General features: G+C 36.6%; 1 protein-coding gene across 2 annotated transcripts in view; it reads left to right on the plus strand.

Moving 5' to 3' along the window:
• The window catches only part of MYO16 (myosin XVI), a 368,492-nt gene that overhangs the window by 290,085 nt on the left and 53,902 nt on the right, over positions 1 to 24,505 (plus strand). For both annotated transcript variants that reach the window (XM_071743005.1, XM_071742997.1), the window contains exon 28: positions 14,766 to 14,868. In XM_071743005.1, coding sequence (XP_071599106.1) covers positions 14,766 to 14,868 — 103 coding nt within the window. The remainder of the gene's footprint in view (positions 1 to 14,765; positions 14,869 to 24,505) is intronic.

The following is a 24,505-nucleotide window of genomic DNA, read 5'->3' on the forward strand; positions in this document are numbered from 1 at the left end:
GAATGTAGATGTATGGTTCATGGCTTGGCTTAGCTCAGCTGCAAAATGGTTTTTAGTGATGCAAGGAAATCTCAGTTTCTAGAGCTGACTGTACTATGCTGTTCTTCCAGACTTACCTGGCTTGAGAAGTGAAGTATATTAATGGTAGGTCTGAAAGCATTGTGCAAAATCAAAGAAAATTTGTGGCCTGGATCCCAGCTTGAATTCCCAAAGAATAGTGAATTCCTCCCTTCCTCCACTGTCCCTGCAGTTTTCATGCATTTACTAATAGGGTCTTCCTTATTGTATGGGTAATGTAGTCAGAGTTTAAAAAATTATATAATGAAAAAAAAATTTTTTTTTTTTTTTATTTTTTTATTTTTTGCTGGCTAATAAAAAGAAAGAATGTTTCAATTAGAAGTCTTTGTGGTGAAGGGGTAGAATATTGGAAAAGCTGGATTTTCTATCAGTAATTTAGACAGGAACATTGCTTTCTTAATTGGATGAATCAATACATTTGTATTAATACCTAATTAGGGACTAATATGACTGGTTTCTGGCATATATTTATGAGCCAAATTTGAACTCTTACACGGATTAAAGAAAGACAGTAGCTAAGGAAACGTCTTTTTGCAAGAGCATTTTTCCCTGGCCTACAAAGCTTAATCATTTATTTCTGTCACTGTCCTTTTTGGATTTACTGGTTCTGCTTCTGCATAATGAAAGTAAAAGTTGACAGCTACTAGGTGAGCCCCTCAATCACCAAAGTTCATTGATCAGAAGAGAAATCTTGTGGAAATTCTGGTTAAGTGAAAGCTGTGACAGTTGCTGTCAATGAATATATAATATAAATAGTAATTAATAAGGTCAGATGCTATTAAATGCTGTAAAAGCAGGCAGCACCAATATAATTATGAAAAGATATATGGGACTGCAGCAAATTTGCCAACTCCAGCTGCAATGTTTCTGCTGAATTTGCCTGCAGTGTTGGCTCAATTTCTAAAGCTCTCTGTAGAGAGGCAGAAATCAGTTCTTACCTTATCTTTAAAATAGAAAGCCTTGTGTAACATGCATTTTAGATTCCAGGAAAATTGTATAGATGTATTTTGGATTAATATCTTCAGAATCATTTTCAGTGGTTGTGTTTTAAAATTCAAGCTTTACTTTTAAGTCAAGGCAGTAGCATAGACAATGTTGTGGAAGAGGTAGAAGTTTTTAATTTGCAGCCCAAATTACATGCATAGGTGAAGTACCATCAAATATCCTTTTTCCTGGAAGAAAGAAAACAGTAGAATAACCATGCAAGTAGGAGCTGACTGAAAATACTGTTTCTTTCCATCATTTAGCATTTTGATATCTTAGTAAAAAGGAGGATAATTCCAAGGTGTACAAGACAAATTTCAGTGGGTATGTAGTAATTGGCTATGTTTTTAGTATGCAGTGCAATGGTAAAAAAAAAAAGAAAGAAGAAAAAAAAGAAATTGTCATTGTGTGCTCTATTACCTGTGTAGAACACTAGGGCTCAGAAACTCTCTAAGCCACAGACAGAGCCTGGTTGTAAAAACTTAGTATCTAGAACCTAATCTCATTGCATCAATTAATAAAATAGATCCTGGCTACCTTTTCTGTCATTCACCTCACCCTATGCTCAAGGAAGCCATTTGCAATATAAATTTTTAAAAATAATGATAGTGATCAAGGATCCATCTACAGTAATGAGGTGAGCTTCTATTTCTTGCTCAGTGGAGTACAAGAATACAGCTGTTCAGGCATGTTCAGTTAAAAATGAGGCAGTAAGTTTCAATCATTCTGAACTATTTTATTTTGGTACAAATCTTCTACCAACACTCCTCTACTATGATTGTTTTGTAAATTGGATGAGAAAATTAAACTAATTTTTCCTCTCCCTTCTTTAATGTGTTTTGCCCAGGTTCTGAACCTTACCCAGTGCTTTGCTGTGTCTGTTTTAGCTTCCTTGGTCAAGGGAGGATTTATCAACTGCTGCCTTAGAAATTGAAGTTTGTACATCATACATGTTTCTTGTGTCCACTTCTTAGCAATGGAGACTGAAAGGTCCACAGATCTTGAAATAAGACATCTGTGTTCACTTTCCTTGCTGGTTTGTGTCACACCTTCAGGGCTGTTGTGCCTGGGTAACGTTTGTGAATTGTGTGAACTGATAAGTGAATTCAATCTTTCACTCAGCTGATGAGAATTGCAGAATTCTATGACAAAAAACCATGTTGTTCAGAAAGCTCAAGTAATTCTTATAGTTTGCTATTCCTTGCCTTTATTTCTGTACTTTTCAAATGATTCAAATGTTTCTTGGAATTTCATCACTGTGTCTCACATTTCCAGACTGTCTCTTCTGCCTTTCAACTTGGTCTTAGATCTTCCATCACAGAGCTCCCATCCTTCCTTCTGTTGGTGCTCAAGTAACACCAGAGAAAATTTCATACTGTGAAGGAGAACACCTAGACTGTATGTAGGGACATCTCTACATAAGAGATAAGAAAGAAGAGATAAGTCACTAGGATGTTAGAATTTACCATTTCCAATTCCCTTTAAAACTGGCTTAAATTTCATCAGCCTAGTCTTTAGTTTTACTTATGCATATGTAAAGATGCAGCTTAGATTATAGGTACTTGCTTATGCTAAGTGGTAAGACAGGTTTGGAAGTATGGTATTAGACTACCTTCTGTTTTTTTCTTCTTCCTCTTCCCCTCTTCTCCTTCTTCTTCCTCCTTCTTTTGATTGGCTAATTTTACTCTCCTCTATGGGCAGAATATGTTAACAGATCTAAATTACAGCACACAAATTCTATGGAGTCATTTAAAAATAAATAATCTCTGAGACTGTAATGCTTTGAAACTTTAATGTTTCAATGTTAAAAAGAGTTTATGTTCTGATGTGGGGGTTTTTTGCTTTAAAGTAATTTTAAAAAATGGTAAAGCATCCATTTTAATAGGAAATATTAGGAAGGAACATACAGAACACAATTATAATGGATTCTTAGGATAATCATAGCAGTGAGGGTGAAAAAAGTGTGTTCAAAGCCTATTTTAATTACAGGTTTTCCTCTGATTTAATTATGAAAGTATTCTTAGATGAAATTCTTCTGGGAAGTTACACTTAACTCCACATCTTGAAATATGCAATTCTACTCAGGGCAGTGTTCCTTGATGCTGAAATGCTATAACAGTGGCCTTTAGGTCAAAAATAGCTTCAGAGCACTTAATAGTTACTAACTCATCCAGACAATTGATTTTGCTTGGAGGTCATTCTGAAGAGATACCTTTTTTTCTCAGGCAGGTTGGTTGTTTATGTTTCTGAATTTTGTGTGAGACACATCATTACCTACCTGAATTCCCTTTGTCCAGAAACTTTTTGGTGTTCATGGGTTTTTTTCCTCCTCTGTCTTTCTCTTCTCTTTGATTTTTTTTTTCCATTTTTTTAACCTTTTGAAAGCAGGGAAGTTATCATATTTTATAATATATGACTTCCAAGTTTAAAAAGTGAAGCAAAACATTTCAGAGTCTCATGAGCAAGTTAGGCAGGACATTAGTGAGAATGATGTTCTGAGTAGATTGCAAAGTGCTGGGTCATCACACTGTCCCTTTTGGCTTCATTGTTTACTACACTATAATATCATCAGTCTCCTTATAAAGCAGTGCATTGATATGTCATCTTTGCAAGGATTTAAAGTATAATGGCAGAGAGTACAGATCAAGACATACTCTGACTGGTGTTAAAAAGCAATAGTCCATTAAAGTAAATGCAATTATATCCATTGATACCAAATAGTAATCTCACCATTGTGAGATTACACACCATCACTCCAAATATCCTGTCTTATTCTTCTTCCTCCAGCATTTTTTTTTTTAATCTTCCCTTCCTTTCTCATATTGGGGTCCAGTTTGGAATAATTGAGATAATTTAGAGTAGTCTTATGAAAGCCTTGATGAAATCTTGCTAATATAGGGGATTATTATGTTTTAAAGAATGACCAGAACCCAGAGTGTACTGATATTTTCCCTTGTAATCTACATATATTAGTATTGATGTGCATCACCTTGGGAGTTGTCTAGATGTAAGTAGGTATTTGAGACAGTCTTAGAGGCTATAGAACATTTTATAGGTATTTGTACAAACTAAATAGCTCTGTATGTTACAAATAGACTGAATGTAGATAGAATATTCTAGTTTACCCCTATTAGGTGTTTCTCTGTAGCCTCTTTTTCTCCATTTTTTCCCCTAGGTCCTTGTTAATGCTCAAAAGACAAGAAATATTCTAGATAACTTCAGATGTATATGTTGGCTCAATTAATTAGCCAGGACTTAATTTATAAGTTGTAGGGAAAAATGATCTGTTTTAGGATATGATTCAAGTGACTTATTTTAAATTTGCCCATTTTTTGCAGGTATTTCACAGTGTCGGTCTAGTTGCCATTTAATGGCTTGTAACAGTCTCCAACAAAAAACAGAACAGAGTTGAAATAGGGTGGCTGGAGTTGGAAGGGACCTTAAAGATCACCCCCTTCATGGACAGGGACACCTCCCACCAGACCAGGTTGCTCCAAGCCCCATCCAACCTGGGCTGGAACACTTCCAGGGAGGGGACAGACACAACCTCCCTGGGCAACCTGTGCCAGTGTCTCACCCTCACACCAAAAAAATTTCTTTCTAACATCTAACTTCTCCCCAGTTTTAAGCCATTCCCCCTTGTCCTATCACTAAATGCCCTTATAAAAAGTCCCTCTCCAGTTTTGCTGTAGCCCCTTCAGATACCAGAAGGCCACTATAAGCTCTCCCTGGAGCCTTCTCTTCTCCTGGCTGAACAACCCCAACTCTCTCAGCCTGGCTTTGTAGGAGAGGTGTTCTAGCCCTCTGATCATCTTTGTGGCCCTCAAGTAGTCTTTCAAGTTATGCCATGGTATCATCCATACTCTAGCCCACAGAATAAGTAGTATTGTACATGAAAAATATCAGTCCTTACGTTACATGTTACAGAGTTGGTCTGCAAGAATAATTTAGCTGCTTGTGTTCCCGTGCACAATTTCCCGTAAGAGGCAGTAAAGTTCCTTTTTTGACTTTTCAGTAGTAGTTCAGACATCTAGTTTAATTTTATTTTAGAAGGCAAAGAAGAATTGTCAGTATTGTTTGCTGGGCATCTTCTGAGTTTTATGTTGAAATGAGTGTAAACTCTAGTGTCATTCCACTGAAGTCAGCTGAATTATTAATGTCTGTCACATACTTAGAATTCTGTAGGATCAACATGAAAAGGGGACCCTTAAGTGTGGAGAATTAATTAAGTAATAAAATAGGCAGTTGCAGGGAAATAAAGATATATGGTCAGTTTTGAGTCTCGCAGTTCCTAACTTCCAGATGCTTGGTATCCAATCTGAATAATCTTTCAGCATTATTTATATTACATTTAGTGTAGAATGTGAAAACTTACTTAGTGCAGCTTCTTGCAGGGATTTTATGCAATAGAGAATGTCCTAGTTTTTAGGTGGTTTCAAAGAGAATCTCAAAGTATTATTCTAACTCCACTACAATGGGTGTGCAAGGTATTTTCCTGCTTTTTTTTTTCTTCTGCACGGTTTTGTTGTTTTCTTTTTTCCTAGCTAAGTTCATTTTCTTAGGCAATGATAAATCTGTTTGACACACATAAACATAATTCTGGCTGAACTGTTTCAGCAGTTTTCTTTCTTTTATCTTAAGGAAGGATCTGTGAAGTTTTAAAATGCTTACTTCATTTCCAGGGTTCCACTCTTTGGACTGACATTCAGTTTCCACTAGGATTTAACATTTCCCACCCATCAGGGTTAACTAAACATTTATAAAATCACTAAATATCCCTGTTACTGCATGGCATACTCATAATATCTACTAAACATGGAGAAATGTTCCCACAGAGCACAGAAATACCTACCAGAGTACTGGATTACTGGAATACTGCATATTACAAATGTGAATATTGAAGGTTCTTGAACCATATCTCACAAGGTGACTGATTTCTGTGTGCCCGTAACAGTTAATAACATTAAAAAAATTCCAAACCTTGATGTTTCAACAAAAATAAGTATTGAGTACTTCATAACCTGCTGACATCACCTAATGAAAAAGATAATAGACAGAGATTTATATAGCTAGTAAGAGGTTCATTTGAATGCTTGCCATAGAAATAAACCTGTTAAAAGAAAATATTATCAACCATTTGATGTCTTCACTAATCCTCCTGCATTGAAACCCTTTTACGGAAATGCCTATTAAAGAAATAAACCTCTTTAATTAATACACACAGCCAATCTTTTAAATAAACATTTCAAAGAAGTAAGTATGGAACACATTAGTTTATGCTAATGGCACTATAAAGGAACTTTGAATAATCTAGTTAGGTTGAAATTTGCCACAGGATAAATTTGTTTTACTGTATAGTTTCAAAATGATTCCTTTGTTTTCATTAGTGCCTAAAAAAATATAATCAGTTGCTTTCGACTGCTTTTTTTTCTGCTCACAGGACTTGTATAAATGCAGTCCAGCTGCCCCACACTTACAAGTGACTGTGACCCTCCTGCTGTTTTTCCTTTCTGTGGTTTTTCAGCTGTTAAATTCCTTATACTTGACTGAGACATTCAGGCTACCCTTTTTCTCCCTATCCAAATCTTGGTATTCTTTACAAACATTTAATCTTCAGCACAAGAACCTGGAATGATACTTCCTAAAACAGTATTTCCTAGTCAGATTGAATAAAAGTAGGCAGTTACTACTGATGATATCTGAGAGCAAACACAAAATCCTATTCAAGCATGGATGTAAAATTCTTTTATGTAGCTTAATCATTGGATCATTCCTTGCTTTTTTCTTACTATAGTGTGGCATTAATTTAACATCACCCATTTTAGCAGAATGACTTCTCCTATATTTGGCAATACCGAGAGCAGAATCTGGTGGAGGACTGACACAGTATGCCAAGGGGACAGCCTTAGCCTGTCTAGAAAAATGATGCTTGTGTACAGTTTGTGTAACCATTGTACAATTCAGAACAAGGAGAATCATTGTCACCCTGACTGCTACAACTCACAGTGTTCAGAGGGCAGAGGGGAAGCTCCCACAGGAGGGAGTAGAGATAGAGAGGATCTTCCAGAGAAATTATTTTGCCTCTGTGGTTTAAGAAAGTCATAAAAACCTTCCACATAATCCCAATCTACCTTGTTTGAGCTACTAGACAGCATCGTGGGAAAGTTCTATATTTCTATTCCTCTGGCTGACTCCAGGTTGCACTGTAGAGAAAAAACAAAAGCAAAGAAGTAAATTGTCATCTAGGTGGAACATCAAGTTCTATTTTTCCCCTATAATCCTGCAGATCTGTAGACCAGCATCCATGACCTTGTCCTATGCTCCTTGAAGGCTGACTTCCTATCCTGACCTACTCAAAACTTGAATCCTGGTGAGGCTGAGCAGCAACTTTCCTGGAAGCCAAGTGCACAGTGCTGTGATAATCACCAGAACTTTTTTTTGCCTTGTAGTGTGAGTTAAAAGAAAGGGATACTGGGATAAAAGAAAGGAATACATAAGGCATCTTCTAATTCCCTATAAGCTCAGTAGTGACACATTGCTTATGTTGCTTAGACTCACTGGGTATGTTTTATAAAACATGGGCATGTTTTACCCATCTATTTGATTACTTTTGGACTCCTACCCCCGGTTCCCAGATATTCTTTATTTTGGTCTCTGTTTTGTTTTTTTTTAATAAAAAGGAAAAGGAAAAGGAAAGGGAAAGGAAAAGGAAAGGGAAGGGAAAAGGAAAAGGGAGAGGGAAAGGAAAAGGAAAAGGAAAAGGAGAAAAGGAAAAGGAAAAGGAAAGGAAAAGGAGAAAAGGAAAAGTAAAGGAAAAGGAGAAAAGAGGAAAATGAAAAGGAAAAGGGGAAAATGAAAATGAAAGGGAAAGGAAAAGAAAAAGGAAAACTCCACCACCTTTTGATTTTCTGTGATTTCAGACCTTTAAGTTTTGCAGGAGGACTTTTATTTATGATGCCCTGCTTTCACGTGGCGATGTCTGTGGAGAAGGGAAAGCAGCTTCATTACACACCAGCACTGTATCACCTCTGTGTTATAGAAAGTCAAATTAGTAGGCTAATAAAGAAAGTTAAATTTGTTCTGCAGTTCATATATTCTGCATTCAGTGAAGCATTTTACTACTCTAGGCACTTTTTTTGTGGATTGCCCAGGCATGAAGAAGATGTTAGCTATGGAGAAGGCCTATCTACAGGTAAATGTAAATATTTACAGAGTTAGAGGCAAGTGTTTTTGTAATAGGGATGCTTGTCTGTTTGATTCCACCATATCTATGTGTTAATGTTTCATTTTTTAAAATTTCTTAAATAAATATATTTTCACATTACTTTGTCAAGATGGAATAGGAATGTCAGCTTTAGAGAAGATGATGCAAAAGTATTGCAATGCAAATTTTTAGCAGGTGTTGTGAATTAATTTTTTATTTGCATAGCTGAATCCACTAATCCCAGGAGTTGAATTATAATTTATGGTCTATTTATTATTCTGTTGCCACATTGTCTAAGATAAGGAAACCCTGCTTAATTATATGACGTATATAAATAAATATTCTGGGATTAAGACACATGTATTCATTATTTCTTCTCTCCAGAAACTGAAATTCACAAGTCTAGAAAAGATTAACTGTGACAAAGCCTAATGCAAAAAATGTAAAACAAAATTTCTATAGCTCATCACTAAGTAGTATCTTTGTCTTGGAAATTTTTTTTAGCTTTTCTTCAGTCTAAATGACAATATCTCAAATGGGCAGTTCTTATGCAAGAATATTCTGATCCTCGGGATCTCATATCCCTGGTCCTCCCTCAAAAGTTCGTACTGAGCTCCACTCAGGGCCAGGGGTTGACTTACGTGCAGATCACCATAAAATTTTGTTCTGAGGGTTTTCTGAGTCTTTTTTTTCACTTTTATTTTTCAGTCCTTAATTTTACTCTCTTATGTCCTTTACAGATCATTATTTCACTCTTAAGTGTATTTTTTTTCCCTCTAGACACGTTAAAGCATGCTATCCATGCCCTTATAGATATATATATAGGCAGTGAATTCTTATTTGTTGAAGTAGAAAATCAGAAGCTTCCCTCAGTTGAAGTTTCTGGCTCCCAGTGACATGTATGTAAACACTGTGGTAAAACTCTGTTACCTGGTTGGTTTGCTGTAAGGTCACTTTGAGCATTACCACTTTCCAAGTCTCTCTCTGTCACCAGAAGCCTCTGTGCCAGATTTACCCAGAGAGAATAAAACTGCTTGCATTTTTCCCATAAATTTCCATAATTTTTCTGACTTTATTTTCTCCCTTGGTGCTTATTGGTCTGCAGATCTAGCCATTTAATCCCATGTTGCTTGAGATAAGTCAGGATATTTTAGAAACTAACTCTAGTATGGTGGGCAGTATTATGAAATTGGGTTTTTTTGCCATTTATACTTATTCATTGTTCCAAATCTATTGGGCAAATTGCACTTTATGCTCTCCTTAACACAAGTCTGAATTAATTCTGTCAGTCTGTACAAAGCACTTTCAGTGCAAAACGTGCTTCATATGAACATGAACCCTAAAGTCTTCTTATTACTATATTTTTGTAGTCCTATAAAAGAAGCCCAAAATGTCTGTTTGTCTGTTGTAGTCTGTATTCCTATAATGATTCCTATAAAGGAATCTTTTTTATTTCTGTACATGCAAAGATTTATTATCTCAAAAAATGGGATTACCTGCTTTCTTTTTTTAATATTCTGTAGAGTGAGATATTTGTGCCATATATGTTGTACGGAGATTGAGGTTGGTAGAGTCACTTTTTTTTTTTTTTCTTCTCTTAGAAATGATAATAATCTCATTCCTCTTTTCTAATTATCTGGAATTTCCCATGTTCCCCATATTTCAAAAATAATTAGGTTAGAAAAAAAGAATATGACACGGGGACGTGGAATGACTGTGTATCCTTTATATAAATATAACAATCAAAATATTCCATCCTATTCTTTGCTGCTGCTTTTCTAATGTTTCTATTACTTGAAAATTTTCCATACATTTTTTTTTTTCTTCAATAGATAGGTCCTCTACATATATCAGCTCTTGCTTTAAAGATTTTTCTAATACAAACCATGGCTACCACACTCTTCCCATCCTACTCAAATCCAAACAACTAAAACTAAAAATCCTGAGTTATGAGCACATAGTGACAAGTTTTGCAAACAAAGTCCATCTCTTTCACATTCTTCACAGACATAATAACACATCAATCTGTTACTGATTGTCAAAGGAAGAAAAGAGGAAGTTTAGAAAGGAAAAAAGGAGAATTTAGCAAGGCAGCACAACCTGGTTTACTCCTTTGTGATGACAATTTTTACATTGCACCTAGCAATGTAATACAGAAATACAGGCTACAAGTTAATTTCATTGCCTTCTTTTATCCACTACCCTTTGAATAGAGTTTTCTAAATCATCCCATTGTACCTTGGCAAACAATACATCTTGGTAAACAACAAAAAAAAAAAAAAGAAACTGCAACATAATGAATTACATGGGCAAGACTGATTCTTTTTCCTTGCAGACATTGTGTTTGGATCTTTAAAACTTATGATTACATTATTTAACACTCCTATAAAGCAGTTACAAGCCAGCCATACTTGATTTTCCTTTTGTAAATATAACACAACATGAAGAAAAGGCATTGCTTTCAGGAAAAAAATTGAGTTTGCATGTTAAAAGCTTTCCCCACTACCAAAGTTGTTGGATTGCAGTCAGTAGCTACCTCGCTTTGTCATTTTTGGTCTTTATTTCTTAGCTAGGCAACAGAATGATCTGAGGAAAAGAATAGCAAAAAACAAAATCAAAACAAAAGCAAAACAAAGAAACACACAAAAAATGACAAAAAAGAAAACAAATTAACAAAAAAAAAAAAAAAAAAACCAACAAACCCCAACAAACAAACAAAAACCCAATAACAAACAAGCAAAGTTGTTCTGAGGCTTCAGTTCAAGGGCATCTCCGTGGTTTGTTTCAGCTGTTGATTTGGAGCTGCTTGTTTTTTTGCCCTTTGTACTCGTGGTGTTTTTTCCATTAGTGTCTTCTGTCCTGTTGATGTGCTATTGAAATGGAGTGTGTGGTGTTTATTCCAACCCTTAAAGATCTGCTGTGCATACAGAACTGGGAGTACAGCCCTGTAGCCTATTTGTGCACGCTCCGTGTAAATCAAACAGTGTGCTGAGAATATTACTGTGGGTTACTATGCCATAACCTGAGCTCAGGAATATTCTGTCTCAGGGAAAAATAGCTTGCTGGACCTTGTCAAGTGCTCACTTAGGGAAGTGAGGGAGAAAATGATCAGATAACATCCTCATCTATGAAGACCCAAGAGAACTGAGTTTTCCATATTCACAAGATACCTGAAGGCACTGGCAGCAGGATCTAGACCAAACAAACAAAGAAATAATTCAGGAGCAAAGGAAGAGAGGTCAGAGAACAGCTACTGCAACACCAGTCTGTACATGCTCACAGCACTAGCCTGTCTAGCTAAAATCTCTTTAATCTGTTTAGGACAAGGGCAGCAGGACAAATCTGTGGAAAATGGAGCTTCTGTCACCCTGATTCCTTGTGCGGGGGCATTGGAGAGTGTCCCCTTGGTGGTAGCATTCCCTGTCTCAGCTTGTAACTGGATATAAGGGGTGTGCACACAAAGAGGGCATATTTTTCCAATTCAACACTACATTAATCTTGACATGGCAGTGGAGGTGTCTTGATTCAGTTTTATCCTTTCAATCTCTATGTTCTGTATTTTGTTTTGGATCTGTAAGGGAATAAATTGCTCTGGCTAGACCATGACATACAGCTTTTTATCAGCTTCTTGACTTGGTTGGGAGAGAGATTCACTCTAATATTTGATGTCTGTGCTGGAGTCAAGACCATAGCTTATCTTTATTATCTTTATTATCTTTATTATTTTACCAAAAAAATTACAAATAATCTCATGATTACACCACCACTTTTTCCAGGACAAATTTGGTCTGCCACCAACAGGTGTGGTCTGGTCATTCCCACTTACCAATTCCCATTACTTCCCTGATGTTAAGAATCAGGGATTAAGAATCATATAAAATATATCATATAAAAATAACTACAAATTCTGTGTTGTTTTTGTTTAAGTAGCCTTACACAAAACAAAAAAAAATTGATCTGATGTGTAGCAATTGAGGACACCAGACCTACAGATGCTTTTTCATCCTAGGAGTTTACATAGCCAATATATTTTAGCAAGATAGGCAGAAAGGAGAAATAAGGTAGCTCTGTTAGTCCCTCTAGTAGTTACTCTGCAGATGAGCAAGTCAGTCAGCAAGTAGCCTTAAGAGTGAGATTCCTCTCAGCCACCAGGAATACAGCCATCCAGCCCAGACTTAGATCTTCCATCTGTGGTCTGTAGATAAAGGCACCTCCAGAGGGCAACCTCTTCTCATTTTAACAAAAGTCTCTAGGATGCATAGAGTTAGTCACCCCATAGAAATACCTGTCTTCACAGACTGGAGAACAAGTTGACTACCTCAGGCTAGGAATGTAGCTTTTTAGTGTCTAACATAGGGAGGGATAGATCATCTTCCAAAGGACTTACTGTGTTCACAGAACAAGTTTGTGGCAGAATTAGATTCCCATTTTTCTTTCTCTGCTACCATAACCATTTGTCCATTCTCTTTTTTTCAAAGATAGCATTTGCTTTAATAGATACAAGGGAACTGGGATTCTGATTAGACTTCCAGGATAATGTGGTGGAATTTCAGAGACTTTAAAGCTGAGGGGAAAGAGTGGATCGTCTTTGGCCTCCTATATAATACAGATTGTAAAGAATGGTTGGTTATCCCTGTTTTGAGTCCTGTGATTCATGGATCTAAAGTAACTCTGATTCAAACTTAGACTTTCAGCCTTTTAAATTTCAATTTGGCTCTGTTTCAGGAATGAAATGTTTTTTTGGGTTTCTGCTTTGTGTTTCATGCTGACCACTTTCACAGTCAGTTCTTCGTGTATTGTGAATCAGTGCTGAATCACCTTTGTTTCAGTCAGCAGTCACTAAGCTTTTCAGCAGTTGTCTCTCTAACACCTCTGATTCTTCATGTTTTCTAAGAAAATCCTGTTGATACAAGTATGGATATAAGGTGGCTCCAGCCTTAATAGCAGTCCATAAAAAAACAGGGTTTGTGAACATACAGCTATTTGAGCTACTGGGAAAGCAGAGTACACAGTTTTCTACTGCTTATCTGGAGTGTTGGACAAGCTAAAAAGCTCTCTAGTGAAGTTTTGACCCCTTCCAAACAACATTCCTTCAAGAAATTCCTGGGAACAATTTGGAAATTAAGACAAGGATAGTGACCAGTCCCAGAGGGAAGCTCAGCTCTGGTTACATTCTGTTGGAAGGTGGCAGGGTTTAATTGAACATAGCAGAATAATTAATGAATAGTCAAGCTGGTTATTTTGGCAGATTGATTCATGCCAGAGAGATAATCCCTCTCACATTTAATTTACCAGTATAGATTTAGCCATGGAGTCTTCAGCAAGAATGCCACCAGACTAGAGAACACTTCCAGGCTACAGGAGCTGAGATACCCAAGGATTTGTGCAGCTCCAGGAAAATAGAAGTGTAGGTGAAATTTAGCCTTAAAGCAATTTGCTGCAGATGTTGCTGCAAAGTTGTTCCAGCTCCTGGGAGCAGAGATGTCCCTGGAGTCATTCAAGCCCTGCAGCTTTGCCTGCCATGGCCTGCATGAGTGGTCTCAGGTCAGTGCAGGCTTGGGTGGCTCCAGAGCTATAGGTGACTTTAGTTGTTGAGGAATCAAATAAATAAAGTGTCAGGAAATGTAGTTAGCATGCAAAACTCAAAACCTATCCCTGTTTCTATGAGAGTTCAATCCAAAGACACAATTGGAAAAGTCTTTCCTTTCCAAAAAGTGTCTTTTTTAATGAAAAAAGCATTTCAGCTCATTACAGATCAGTGAGATATAGATTAACAAATACCTTAAAGAAGGTATAGTAATAATATGAAGCATCAAGATGTATAAAATCCATCAGTTTCTTTAGTAATAACTTGTAATAAGTCCACTGTAAAACTTTGGATTTTAAAGTTTATTTGACTTTGTATGACTTATGTTTCCTATGTTCATTTGTTACATTAGTTTTTGTCTGGTACATCAAAGAGCCTTTTAATATCTAGCATTTTCTCTCTCTGAAAATACTCAGTGCTGTCATTGTCTCCTCTTGATCTTTGTTCCAATACTGTACACTGATCAAGTTCCTTAAAGTCTCTGCTTTAAGAGTTTTTATTCAAAATTGAGAAAAAATTATTTTAGATTGATTGAAAACATTTTATCAATGTTACTTTCTTATGAATTACTCCATAGTACACATATGCCATATGACATACACTAAAAAATATATTTTTTTCAGTGCCAATTAAATCAGCTGATGAGCTTCATGTTCTTTCTGTGTTGATTTTCAGTGAGGCATCCAAAGAACTGACAGGAAGCAAATCTGGGTTTTAGGCATCACTTGTGTCCCACTGTTATCAGCCAAGGTCATTTCTAATATGAAAGATTTAAAGTTGTTGACCTTGTTTTCATCAGCAGAATCCTAAGCTTCCAGTTTGGATGTCAAAGATTTGAGAGTCGAAGTAAAACTGCAAAGATGTCACCCAGGTCAATATTAAGAGTAACTCTACTTCTGCTGATTTTTCTAGGTATAAAGATTTGGCTGATACAGCAGCAGGAGAGAAGAAGAAATTGTCTGCCAAGGAGAGATGTCGTCTTGTTCTTCAGCAGTGTAAATTACAAGGCTGGCAGGTTTGTGATCTACAAAGCAATTAAAATATCATTCTTTAAACAAGCTAGCTGAGTCATTTCCATTGTGGCAGGCCACCAGATCCTTTGCAGCATTATATTCTTTTGACATTTAATATATGCTTTGGGATACAATCAAACTGATTTTCTGAGTTTTCTAGCAGATGAGTAACTGTGATCATTGTGTCAAAAAATCAGTTTATTCTTGTGGGAAGGAAAAGATTTCATAGCATGTATACTGTGTAAATTTGCATCCAGGTTTAGGAGGGGATCTGGCATACACATTTTAGAGGGTGAATTGCAAAAAAACCCTGCACATTTTTTTAATGTAAAATCCTATACTAAATGCTACCATAATAGGAAAAATGCAAAACAGATATTCAGGACTTTCTACTTAGTCAATGCCTTTGTGGGAGCCAACACAGTGATTCAGAGATAGACCAAAGTACCTAGGATTGCTGTATATCAAGTAAAGTTAAACTGTGACACATCCTTACACAGGTTTCATAAGTCACCTCTGGGTTATATTCTGTATCATTGCCACAAGGTTTCCCATAAAAAACAGTCATTAATATCTAGAAGCTGTACCTTGACTTACAAGTACCTGGAGCTGAGAATACCACTAACCTTCAGAAGTTTTGTGGGGCTACAAGCTTGACATTGGGTAAAAGCTGTGTTACCAGTAATTGCATATTGTGCTCCAGTCAGGAAACACAGAGCAGGATGCCTATGGAGTTTATTTCCCCTGAAGCCAGTGACAGCCTTGCTGCATGGGGAAAAAAAAAAAAAAAAAAAAAAGTAATTGGCTATCAGTGAAAGATTACATCTCAAGACTTGTGATTCTTTAGTGATTGGCACTTGAAAACAAGCCTGAAACCTTGAAAGACAAAAATGTAAAAAGGAAATAGCAACCCAGAAACTGTCCATTGTGCTCCATCAGTCCCTTGGGACTGAAGTTCATAAACTCAAACAGATTTTAGAGGTTCTGACTCTGAATCTCATTAACACTGGGAGAAGTCAGGTGTGCAAAACCAGACCAATGCATAGTGCATTGTCCTTCAAACCAGAAAGGAACAAAATTTTTAAGAGAAGTCGGTAAGTAAAATGGAATAGGAGAGTTTGGGAGTGAGAGTTATCCCACTGTCACTCAGTGACTAAGAAATAGATGGCAACAGAATGAGCTGAAAGGAACAGTCTGAAAAAATGAGTGGTCTTCTTCTTACACTGTTTTCAAGCCACAGAGAGCTGTGACAGAAAGATGGAAAAATAATAATCATGGAAGAAACATCTAGGATAATTTTAATTCTAAATCCAGACAATTTCTTACAGACAAATGCCCAGTGAACCCAAGTTTTACACCAGCAAGTGTTGCATAGGTGATATGAAACCATACACTCAACCATCAGCAATAGTGACTAATATGTATGTCACATAATCTCTCCGTCTCAATTATCTCTTTGATTCATTTGCTTAATCATGAAAGTTGAACTTTAAATAACAATCTAAATGAGGAAGCTTATACAATCTGCAGGTGTCATGGGTGTCCTCTTCCATGTTTTTACAGCAGAGGACTCTGAAAACGAAGAAAAAAAATGTTAAAAGGGAGAAAGAGGGGGGAGAAAGGGAAAGAAAGGAGGAATTAGGAACCCATGGTGATATCAGCTGTCAAAGCAAGAAGAGAGGAGTAGTACATCACTAAAAATCATGCAAGAAGTAGGGAGTTATACATATAACCACTTTATTCAACCACTGTTGCCAGCAGTAACAACTTCAAATGAATCACCACTGGAACCAAAAATCTATGTGATGCAGAGGTTCATGAATAAATCAACATATGTCTTCCCCAGCACTGTTACCTGCATTTCCCTGAAGAGCTGTTGAAGATTCAGGTATATAAATTGACTAAAAAAAAAAAAGTAGCTGAAATATCCAAAGATGATGTAGTTTGGGAGAAAGCAACACACATCTGAAATCAACCTCCTGCTTATACTGTCATCATCAGAGGATGAGGTAGCCAATAAACTCTATAACATTGGGGAGAGAAGAAACATCTGGACTTTACAACTGAGTGAATCTGGATGATAATTTATTCAACTTCCTTCTTATTTATTGTTACCTCGGACCGTAACACCTTCACCATCCCATTTTGTGAAACAAGCATTAACTGTGGGGGGAGTGGAAGGTGTGTTCTGAAGGGAGACCCCAAAAATTAGTGAAGAAAACAGTTTCTTGGTATTTATTTCCTGCTTGACACTTTGTGTTTGGGGAGTGTTTGTTACCCAACAAAACGACAAAACCCAGAGCTTACTTGCAGAACAGATTCCTTCTCCTCTTCTAAGTACTGCAGCCTGTATAAAAATGAAGGAGAAGTGCAGAGGATCCAATATCAAAATTCAATTTTAGTTTACTTTCTGCTGTTTAGTAGAGCATAAGAGCAAGCACTATCAGCTAGCCAGCGTCTGGTGCTTGATTCAGCAGCTTCTGTGTTAGAAGAAAGTATTTATTAGGGAAGTGTTGATAGGTTTATGAAATGTTGCTGTTACTTGGGTAAGCTGAGCTGGAGATAACTAAACTAGGACAATAAAATAGCTGTTGCATTGAGGCTGGCATACCATGCAGTTTCAGTCATGCACTTAGCTTAACTACTGAAATTATAAAAGTGCAGAGGTGTTAATGAAAAGCAGTTTTTGCATCCTGACTCTGCACAGCCAAGATAAGGTGTTCTTTCAGCTTAAATACATATTTGATCTTGACAAGCTTAGCTACTCGCTGTGATTTTTAAGCACACTCAATCTAAGAGAAAATCAGATTTCTAAATCAAAACAAACCATTCCTACTCCAGACAGTGTGAAAGTAATAGACTTGTTTAACCCCTGGAGAAGTCTGAGAGTTTTCCTATTAGTGTTAGAAGGAGCAAGATGCTATGGAGTAATTTTCGAGTCAAATTGAGTGGAAATTCTGTCTTCTCCATGGAAAGCAGAAGAAATTCCTGCTCTCCAGAACATGTTAAGGCCTTCACATTAGGAAACCCAAATTTTTAGTGCTGTGTTCATTTATTGTCATGCACTTGCATATAAGCTAAGGGAAGTCTACAATCTCAATAGCATGACTAGCCTGAAAACTTTATCATGCTTTGGGAGGAGTACAGGGCACAAACAGTCCTTGTTTTTTTTTACCAACATAGGGAAGCTTTCATTTGTTTGGATTATCATTCCTCACAGTGTTGAGCTTGCAAATATAAATTCAGTAAAGGAGAGTTGGCTCATAGCTTACCAAGCTTTCTCTTTAAAACTTGGAGATTTACATTTTGTTTAGCTAAAAGGCAGTGGTCCACAAGTAACCCTTCTCAGTTACTTCAGATGGAGCTCACTAAAATGCAAACAACTTGTATTATACCAGCAGTAAAACAAAACATAAATTTAATTGTCTTGGCCTATACAGTGGGGCTGTTAAATACAAGCGAAGGCCAGACATCACTAAAAGTGGATATTTAAGCCTTTGCCTGCTAGAAATGCTTGTCTGGATAAAAGATTTCTAAGGTGACGTTGAGATGTCTGAACGTCAAAAAAAATATTTGTCCTAGTGTACCTTTCCAATTTTTAGCTTGCTTCTTCTAATTCACAATGATTCCTTCTTATCAGTAGCCCTGAATCCTGAACAGATCACTCGTTTTGGAAAAAGTAAGGCAATCCTTAAGTTTGAATGGGATAAACCAAGGATTCATCAGATGTGAAATAACTTTTAAAGTACAAGAAAGTAAATCTGAATGTTTTTTATGAAGCTCCAAATAAGCATCAGGTAGTTGCATGAGACAGACTTTGTATTAGTGCCAGTTCACATTTTTACAGCTACAGACACTGCTGGTGTTGTTTCAGGAGCCTGCAGTGCTTCTGGAGAAATCATCCTTGCCAGTGCAGAGCTGTATTTTTTAACTTCTTCCACTCAAAAATAATGTTAAAACAGAGAATAAGTCCCCAGTAAAGGGAAATCCCAGAAGCCCATCTAGATATTTTAAAGTTTTCTGGCACATTTAGAATTGCAGGAAGAAAATGGAGAATCTGATCCACAGTTCTTACAAATCACAAAGAGAACCATATTTTATTACTGACCTGCAGGTGTTTCATTTATTGGATTTGATACAGCTGTCTCTAAGTATTTTTAGTTTTAATAATATATTAGCATACCAGGGTCCTTTTTGGAAAAAAGTATACATATGTTTAAATAAGAGAGTACAGAGGGTAAGTGGCATATTCTTAAATCAGAGAAACAAGCAGTACATGAGATCATACACATGTAAATTGTTTGCTTAGTTCTTAGTTCAGAGACTTCTAAGTTATTTTTTTAACAGAACTGGTTATTTTGACTTAAAATGAAAGTGGTTATACTACATTGACATATGAATTGCTTTATATATGCTATAAAGAAGTACCAGTGTACTGTGCAACCAACGTAATACCTAAGGAATTCTTAACTCTTTTTTCTCCTGGAGTAGGAAAACTTTGTGTACGCATAAACTGTATGCCAGTTTGTTCATTTGTCAGTTAGCAATTTTTCCTAGAAGTTATGTTCCTTTTTGCTTTTAATATCTTATTTTAAGAGTCAATTTTCTTTTCAGCAATTTTAAAATTAAGTAAATTGTGGAGTTAATTTTTTGAAAAAAAATATCCCAGCAGGAATTTACAGACACAGATGAAATGATTTCTATCTATATTTCCCTCATACTATGAATTATGTCAGCAAAATTACTTTATCCCATTATATCATCCCATTATGTTCTTGGAAATCATTTGCTAGTATCTGAGTTTGGGGCTCCCCAGTACTGCCAAAAGTCTGGCCTGGGCCAGACACCACCTGCAAGCTTTCTAGGCAATTATTTTGTGCTGCTAAATGCAAGTCCATCCTAACCCCATGGACAGAGCATAGGACTTTGACTTCAGAACACTCACAACCTCTCAGTCTTTCAACACAAAGCTCTATCTTTTGTTCCCATGTCTATGTTTTCCCACTGAATGTATTCCTCCCTCTCTCTGTCCACATTCCAGGGTTTGCATATGATAAGTAATCTTGCAAACTTTATTTTCCTCGTGGTATCTTTTGCATGCAGATCTCTGTTTCTCACATCTGGATTCCATCTCTCTCTGCCCCTGCCACACCTCCATTTCTCCCTCTGTCCTTCCGTGACCTCACCCCCACTTTGGTTTGTTTTGTTGGGTTTTTTTTCTCTTGTATTCTTCTCCTTTTTTTTTTTTTTCCTTTTCTAGTTATTCCACTTCATATTTGGTCTTGGTGCTCATCTCTTTTTTGTCTATGTTAATTTTGCCAGTCTCCTACCTCAGGTTGTACCTTCTCTGCAATTGCTGTCACTGCTCCCTGTTGCCTGAATTTCTCAGTTCACACAGAGAAACACTTTCCAATTGTTTGTTCTGGTGCTATGTCTGTAAAATTTGGAAAGCCTGGAATCAGAGGACCAGAAAGTGCAGAGATCTCATGAGATAAATCCTGGGTAGGGTTTCCTCCACTTCTTACATGCACCCATCTTATATTTCCTGGTCACTTTCTATCCTTTCAAGCAGTCTTTTTGTCACTTCTCTAGTGCAGAGAGCTGTCAGGTTTCTACAGTTTTTGGAAAAGGACTGGACATTTTTTATGCCCTTTTCCAGAGAGCTGAATGCCAGTTTTTCTCCCTAAAGTCCTGACGAGTGCTCACTTAAATGCTTAATGTTACTGGCGTGAATACTGAGCTGCTCACATATTTCATATTAAGGCCACGCATAATCTATGTTAAGTTGTAGGTTTATTCACTGTGTTCCACAGTGTAAGGTCAGTGGTTTGCCAGAGACAAAGGAGGACTCTTAAAATGTGTGAAAAAAAGCTAACAAATAAAGCGGAAAGAACGAGGCTTTGAAAATAGCATTTCAGTCCTTGTAAACGATCAGTACCCTGTGAGTGTGTTCGTTCTTAGATTTTTTTCAGACATGTACACCACAAAAAGGCACATTTTACAATAGGTTTAAGACTTTTTTCTACGTTTCATTAATGCACTGTGAAAATGTGTGTCATTGTGTAAAATATCATTAGATTATAATTCTCTGTCTTTTGTAGGTAGCTATTTTGAAAGTACTGCCAGAAACACACAGCACTCCCACAAATTGCCTTTTTTAAACTAAAGAACAGCTTTACAGATTCCCTTGACACCTATTAAGTATGAGCTAATACTGCCTCCATGCCACCTACACACCATCTCAGCATCCATTCCTTAGCTTTGAATGTCTGTACTTCTACATCCTACACCCATACTGGAAAAAGAAAAAAAAAAAAAAAAAAAAAAAAAAAAAAAAAAAAAAAAAAAAAAGGCAGAAGAAAAGCTCCCTCCCATCATTCCTTCCTCCTCTGAGAGAAAAAAAAAATTTAAAAAAAATTTTTAAAAATCAGCAGTAATTGAAGCTTAGCTTTGGTAGTCTTCAGTGACAATTTTACTTAATCTTTTAAAAATGTGTCATTTTGAAAAAATAACATTTAAAACCCTAATGCTTTTCTAATTAAAATAACTATGACTGTAATTCACAGATGGTTGATGGTTTACTTTTACAGGAGTCTGAATGGCATTAAAATTTCAGACTCAGATGAGAGTACTTTGTAGTCCGGAAAGTACTGAAAAGTAAGTGCTTTTGTGGAAGAACATTTTAACCTTTTTTTTTCCTAGACAAGCAGGAAATGTTTTGTAATTAGAGAAAAGAACAGAATGAAGACAAGTGGCAGCCTCTAAAGCTGTTTTGAAATCTGAGATGTGAAATTCCAACATCTTTCAGCATTATTGCTTTCTCTGAACACCAGAATTGTACAGAGGGCAGTGAGATTAGAGTGTACTTGGTCAGCATAAGAGGGTACCAGATTTAGTTCAAAAACTGAACAACAGAGATCTCCAGCCTTAGTAACACAATCAAATGTGCTGTAGGAGTTTCTTCTATGTATTTCTGTCCAGAGGCCTACTCTCAATAGACCAGCCATATGATGTGAAATCTATAAATACCTTTTATCTGAATCTTAAAAATGAATTTGTATTGACATTTTGTATTTTTCATTCACTTAAAAATTATAGCCAACTTCTACTAATGAAGTTCATAGAATAAATGATGCCACAGTAACTCTGTTTATATTGTTACTACAGTGTTGGATGGAATATAAGAGCGACTCACGCTTCACATGTCCCCTGGCTGGCGTTGTGGCCCTACAGTGCCAGGCCCTTGTAGCTGAAGTGACCCTAAGCTTGAGTAATTGTCTTGACTGTGATTTGGTGACTCCACACTGCAAAATAAATTGCAACTTTATGTCTATTTGAGTTACACATTTGAAATACAGCCTAGATGCTAATTATGACACTAATTGGCAATGCGGTCCCTAAAATTGCTATGGGCATTGCTGGTAATCAGGGCTTTTTTAAGGTTTCCAAAAACCAACATTCCTCCTCTTTCCTAGTGTAAAATACACTCATATTGCCCTAGTAGAGATAAATGTTTTAGAGACTTCCCATGTGGAAGTAAGGGAAGAAAGCAGCTTTTTGAGGAATGGACGAAAAGATGCAAAAATTAAGGAAAAGTGGATGATTTTGCACAGGCCTGAGATGTGAGGGGGGCTCCAATGGAATGTAGTGGGTTAAATGGAAAGGAGTAGAGTATAAAGAGGAAATTTAACAGTAGAAGAATATTATTTTATTAAGTGTTGGTATCCAGACTTTGGTTGTCCTAGACATACTCAGATTCAAATGGTAATTATAATGACTGCATGATAATTTAATTAGAGTTAACCATATGAATAATAATTCAGATATTTCTCTAGAAGAATTCTGGATGTAAGATGATGTGAGCAAGAAGACGGAAGGTTTTGTAGGCAAAGCTAGTAGTAAGGAAAATTTAATACGTGTTTTGACAAGATGGATGGAAAAAATAGTTTTATGATGAGCAATTATTGCAGAATTTGCAGGGTTTAGTGACAGAGTGGATGTGGTGGGAGGAGTCAGGGTGGAGTTCTGCTAACCTGGAAGAAAGTAGAAGGCATAAAAGTCAAATACTTGTGGGAAGACAGGAGAAAATTGACATGGTTTGCTGGGAAAAAATGAAAGGTTTGCTCGTTCATGATATGGGATTAGATGTCTAAAAGAGAAGCAAAGTAAGACTGAAAAAGGGAGTTGTTGACCTCTTTTGCTTAGCCCATCCCCTGTTTATGACTTGTGACAACGGCAAGACAAGTAAAATGTGGTTTTCATCATCTTGCCTTCACAAACTTTGCAATAACATGAAAGAACCTATTTTATTGGGAAAAGAGATAGAATCACAGAATGGTTGGAATCACAGCTGGGTTGGAAAGGACCTCTGAGATCATCAAGTCCAACCCTTGATCCACTACTGCAGTGGTTCTTAGACCATGGCACTGAGTGCCACATCAGTCTCTTCTTAAAAACTTCCAGGGATGGAGAACCCACCACCTCCCTGGGCAGCCCATTCCGTGGAAAAAAAATCAGAAAGCTTTCCAATTTTGGGATTTCAGTACATATGATTTTAGCTAAAAAGCTAACAGTTGCATTATCATTGTCTGTCAGCTCAAACTTCAGAATTAGAGACTTTTTAAAACATTTGATGCAAAATAGTTCCTTCTAAGGAGAGGGGAATCCAAGGGGCAAAAATATGCCCCAGTCATTTCTAAATTTTGTTAATGACATTTAGACATGTCCTAGCTTTCTCTAGTTCATCAATATCAATGATGTATATCTGGCACTAGTGTTTGGATTAAAAACAATTAGTTAAAAAAGGTTTGGCAGTCTCCCTGTTGATACCTCTCTCCCAGAACACAACACAACAGCAGAACAGGATGTCTGAGTTTGTGAGCTGCAGACAAGTTGGAATAAATTTCTGCAATTGCAGCCCATCTTGCATCAGTTAATCAATCAGTGCACCTATTAGCCTTACTAAATTAATAGCTAGACAGAAGCTATAAGCTTTCCTGGATAAAACACCTCTCTGGTACTGATCCTTTTCTTTCTAAGTGAAGGGAAGCTTGTTTTAAAGAATTCCTGATAAGAAAATGGTATAAGAAAAGCCATTTTTTAAAATGCATTCGTTTTTAAAGTTAGTTACTGTTTTTAGAGTACATAGGCTGTGAGTGGTTTGGTGGGGTGGTTTTTTTTCTTGTTGGTTTGTTTGGTTTTATTAAGGCTACTAGAAAGGATTATCTTTGAAGGTTATACAGAAAAGAATTTTTCAGGATTGTTTCAGCATATACGTAAGGTATCAAAAGGATGGTGTTTTCTTTTGGTCCAACTTGCTAATTTTTTCTGCATAGGGGAAGAGCATCTACTGATTGTTATTAATGCCATCAAGAACTAGATGAATTAAACTAAGGGACAAGTCAGCTCCAGAATAAACCCAATATTTAGGAGATTATTTTTCACAAATTAATACCTCTGTCTCTTACTTCTTCTGCTTGATTCTGAAAAGAGACCTGCAGCACAGCTTTGTCAGGCAAGCCTAGGAACTAGAATTTTGATTTTACTGGACCTTAGGAGTCATTCTTACTGTGGCAGTGAGTTTTTTTCTCCCCTCCAACTTGGACTAAGTTCTTCTTGTACTACAGATGGCATCTGTCT

The sequence above is a fragment of the Heliangelus exortis genome, chromosome 1 (assembly GCF_036169615.1).
Source record: "Heliangelus exortis chromosome 1, bHelExo1.hap1, whole genome shotgun sequence".
Classification (NCBI taxonomy): Eukaryota; Metazoa; Chordata; class Aves; order Apodiformes; family Trochilidae; genus Heliangelus; species Heliangelus exortis.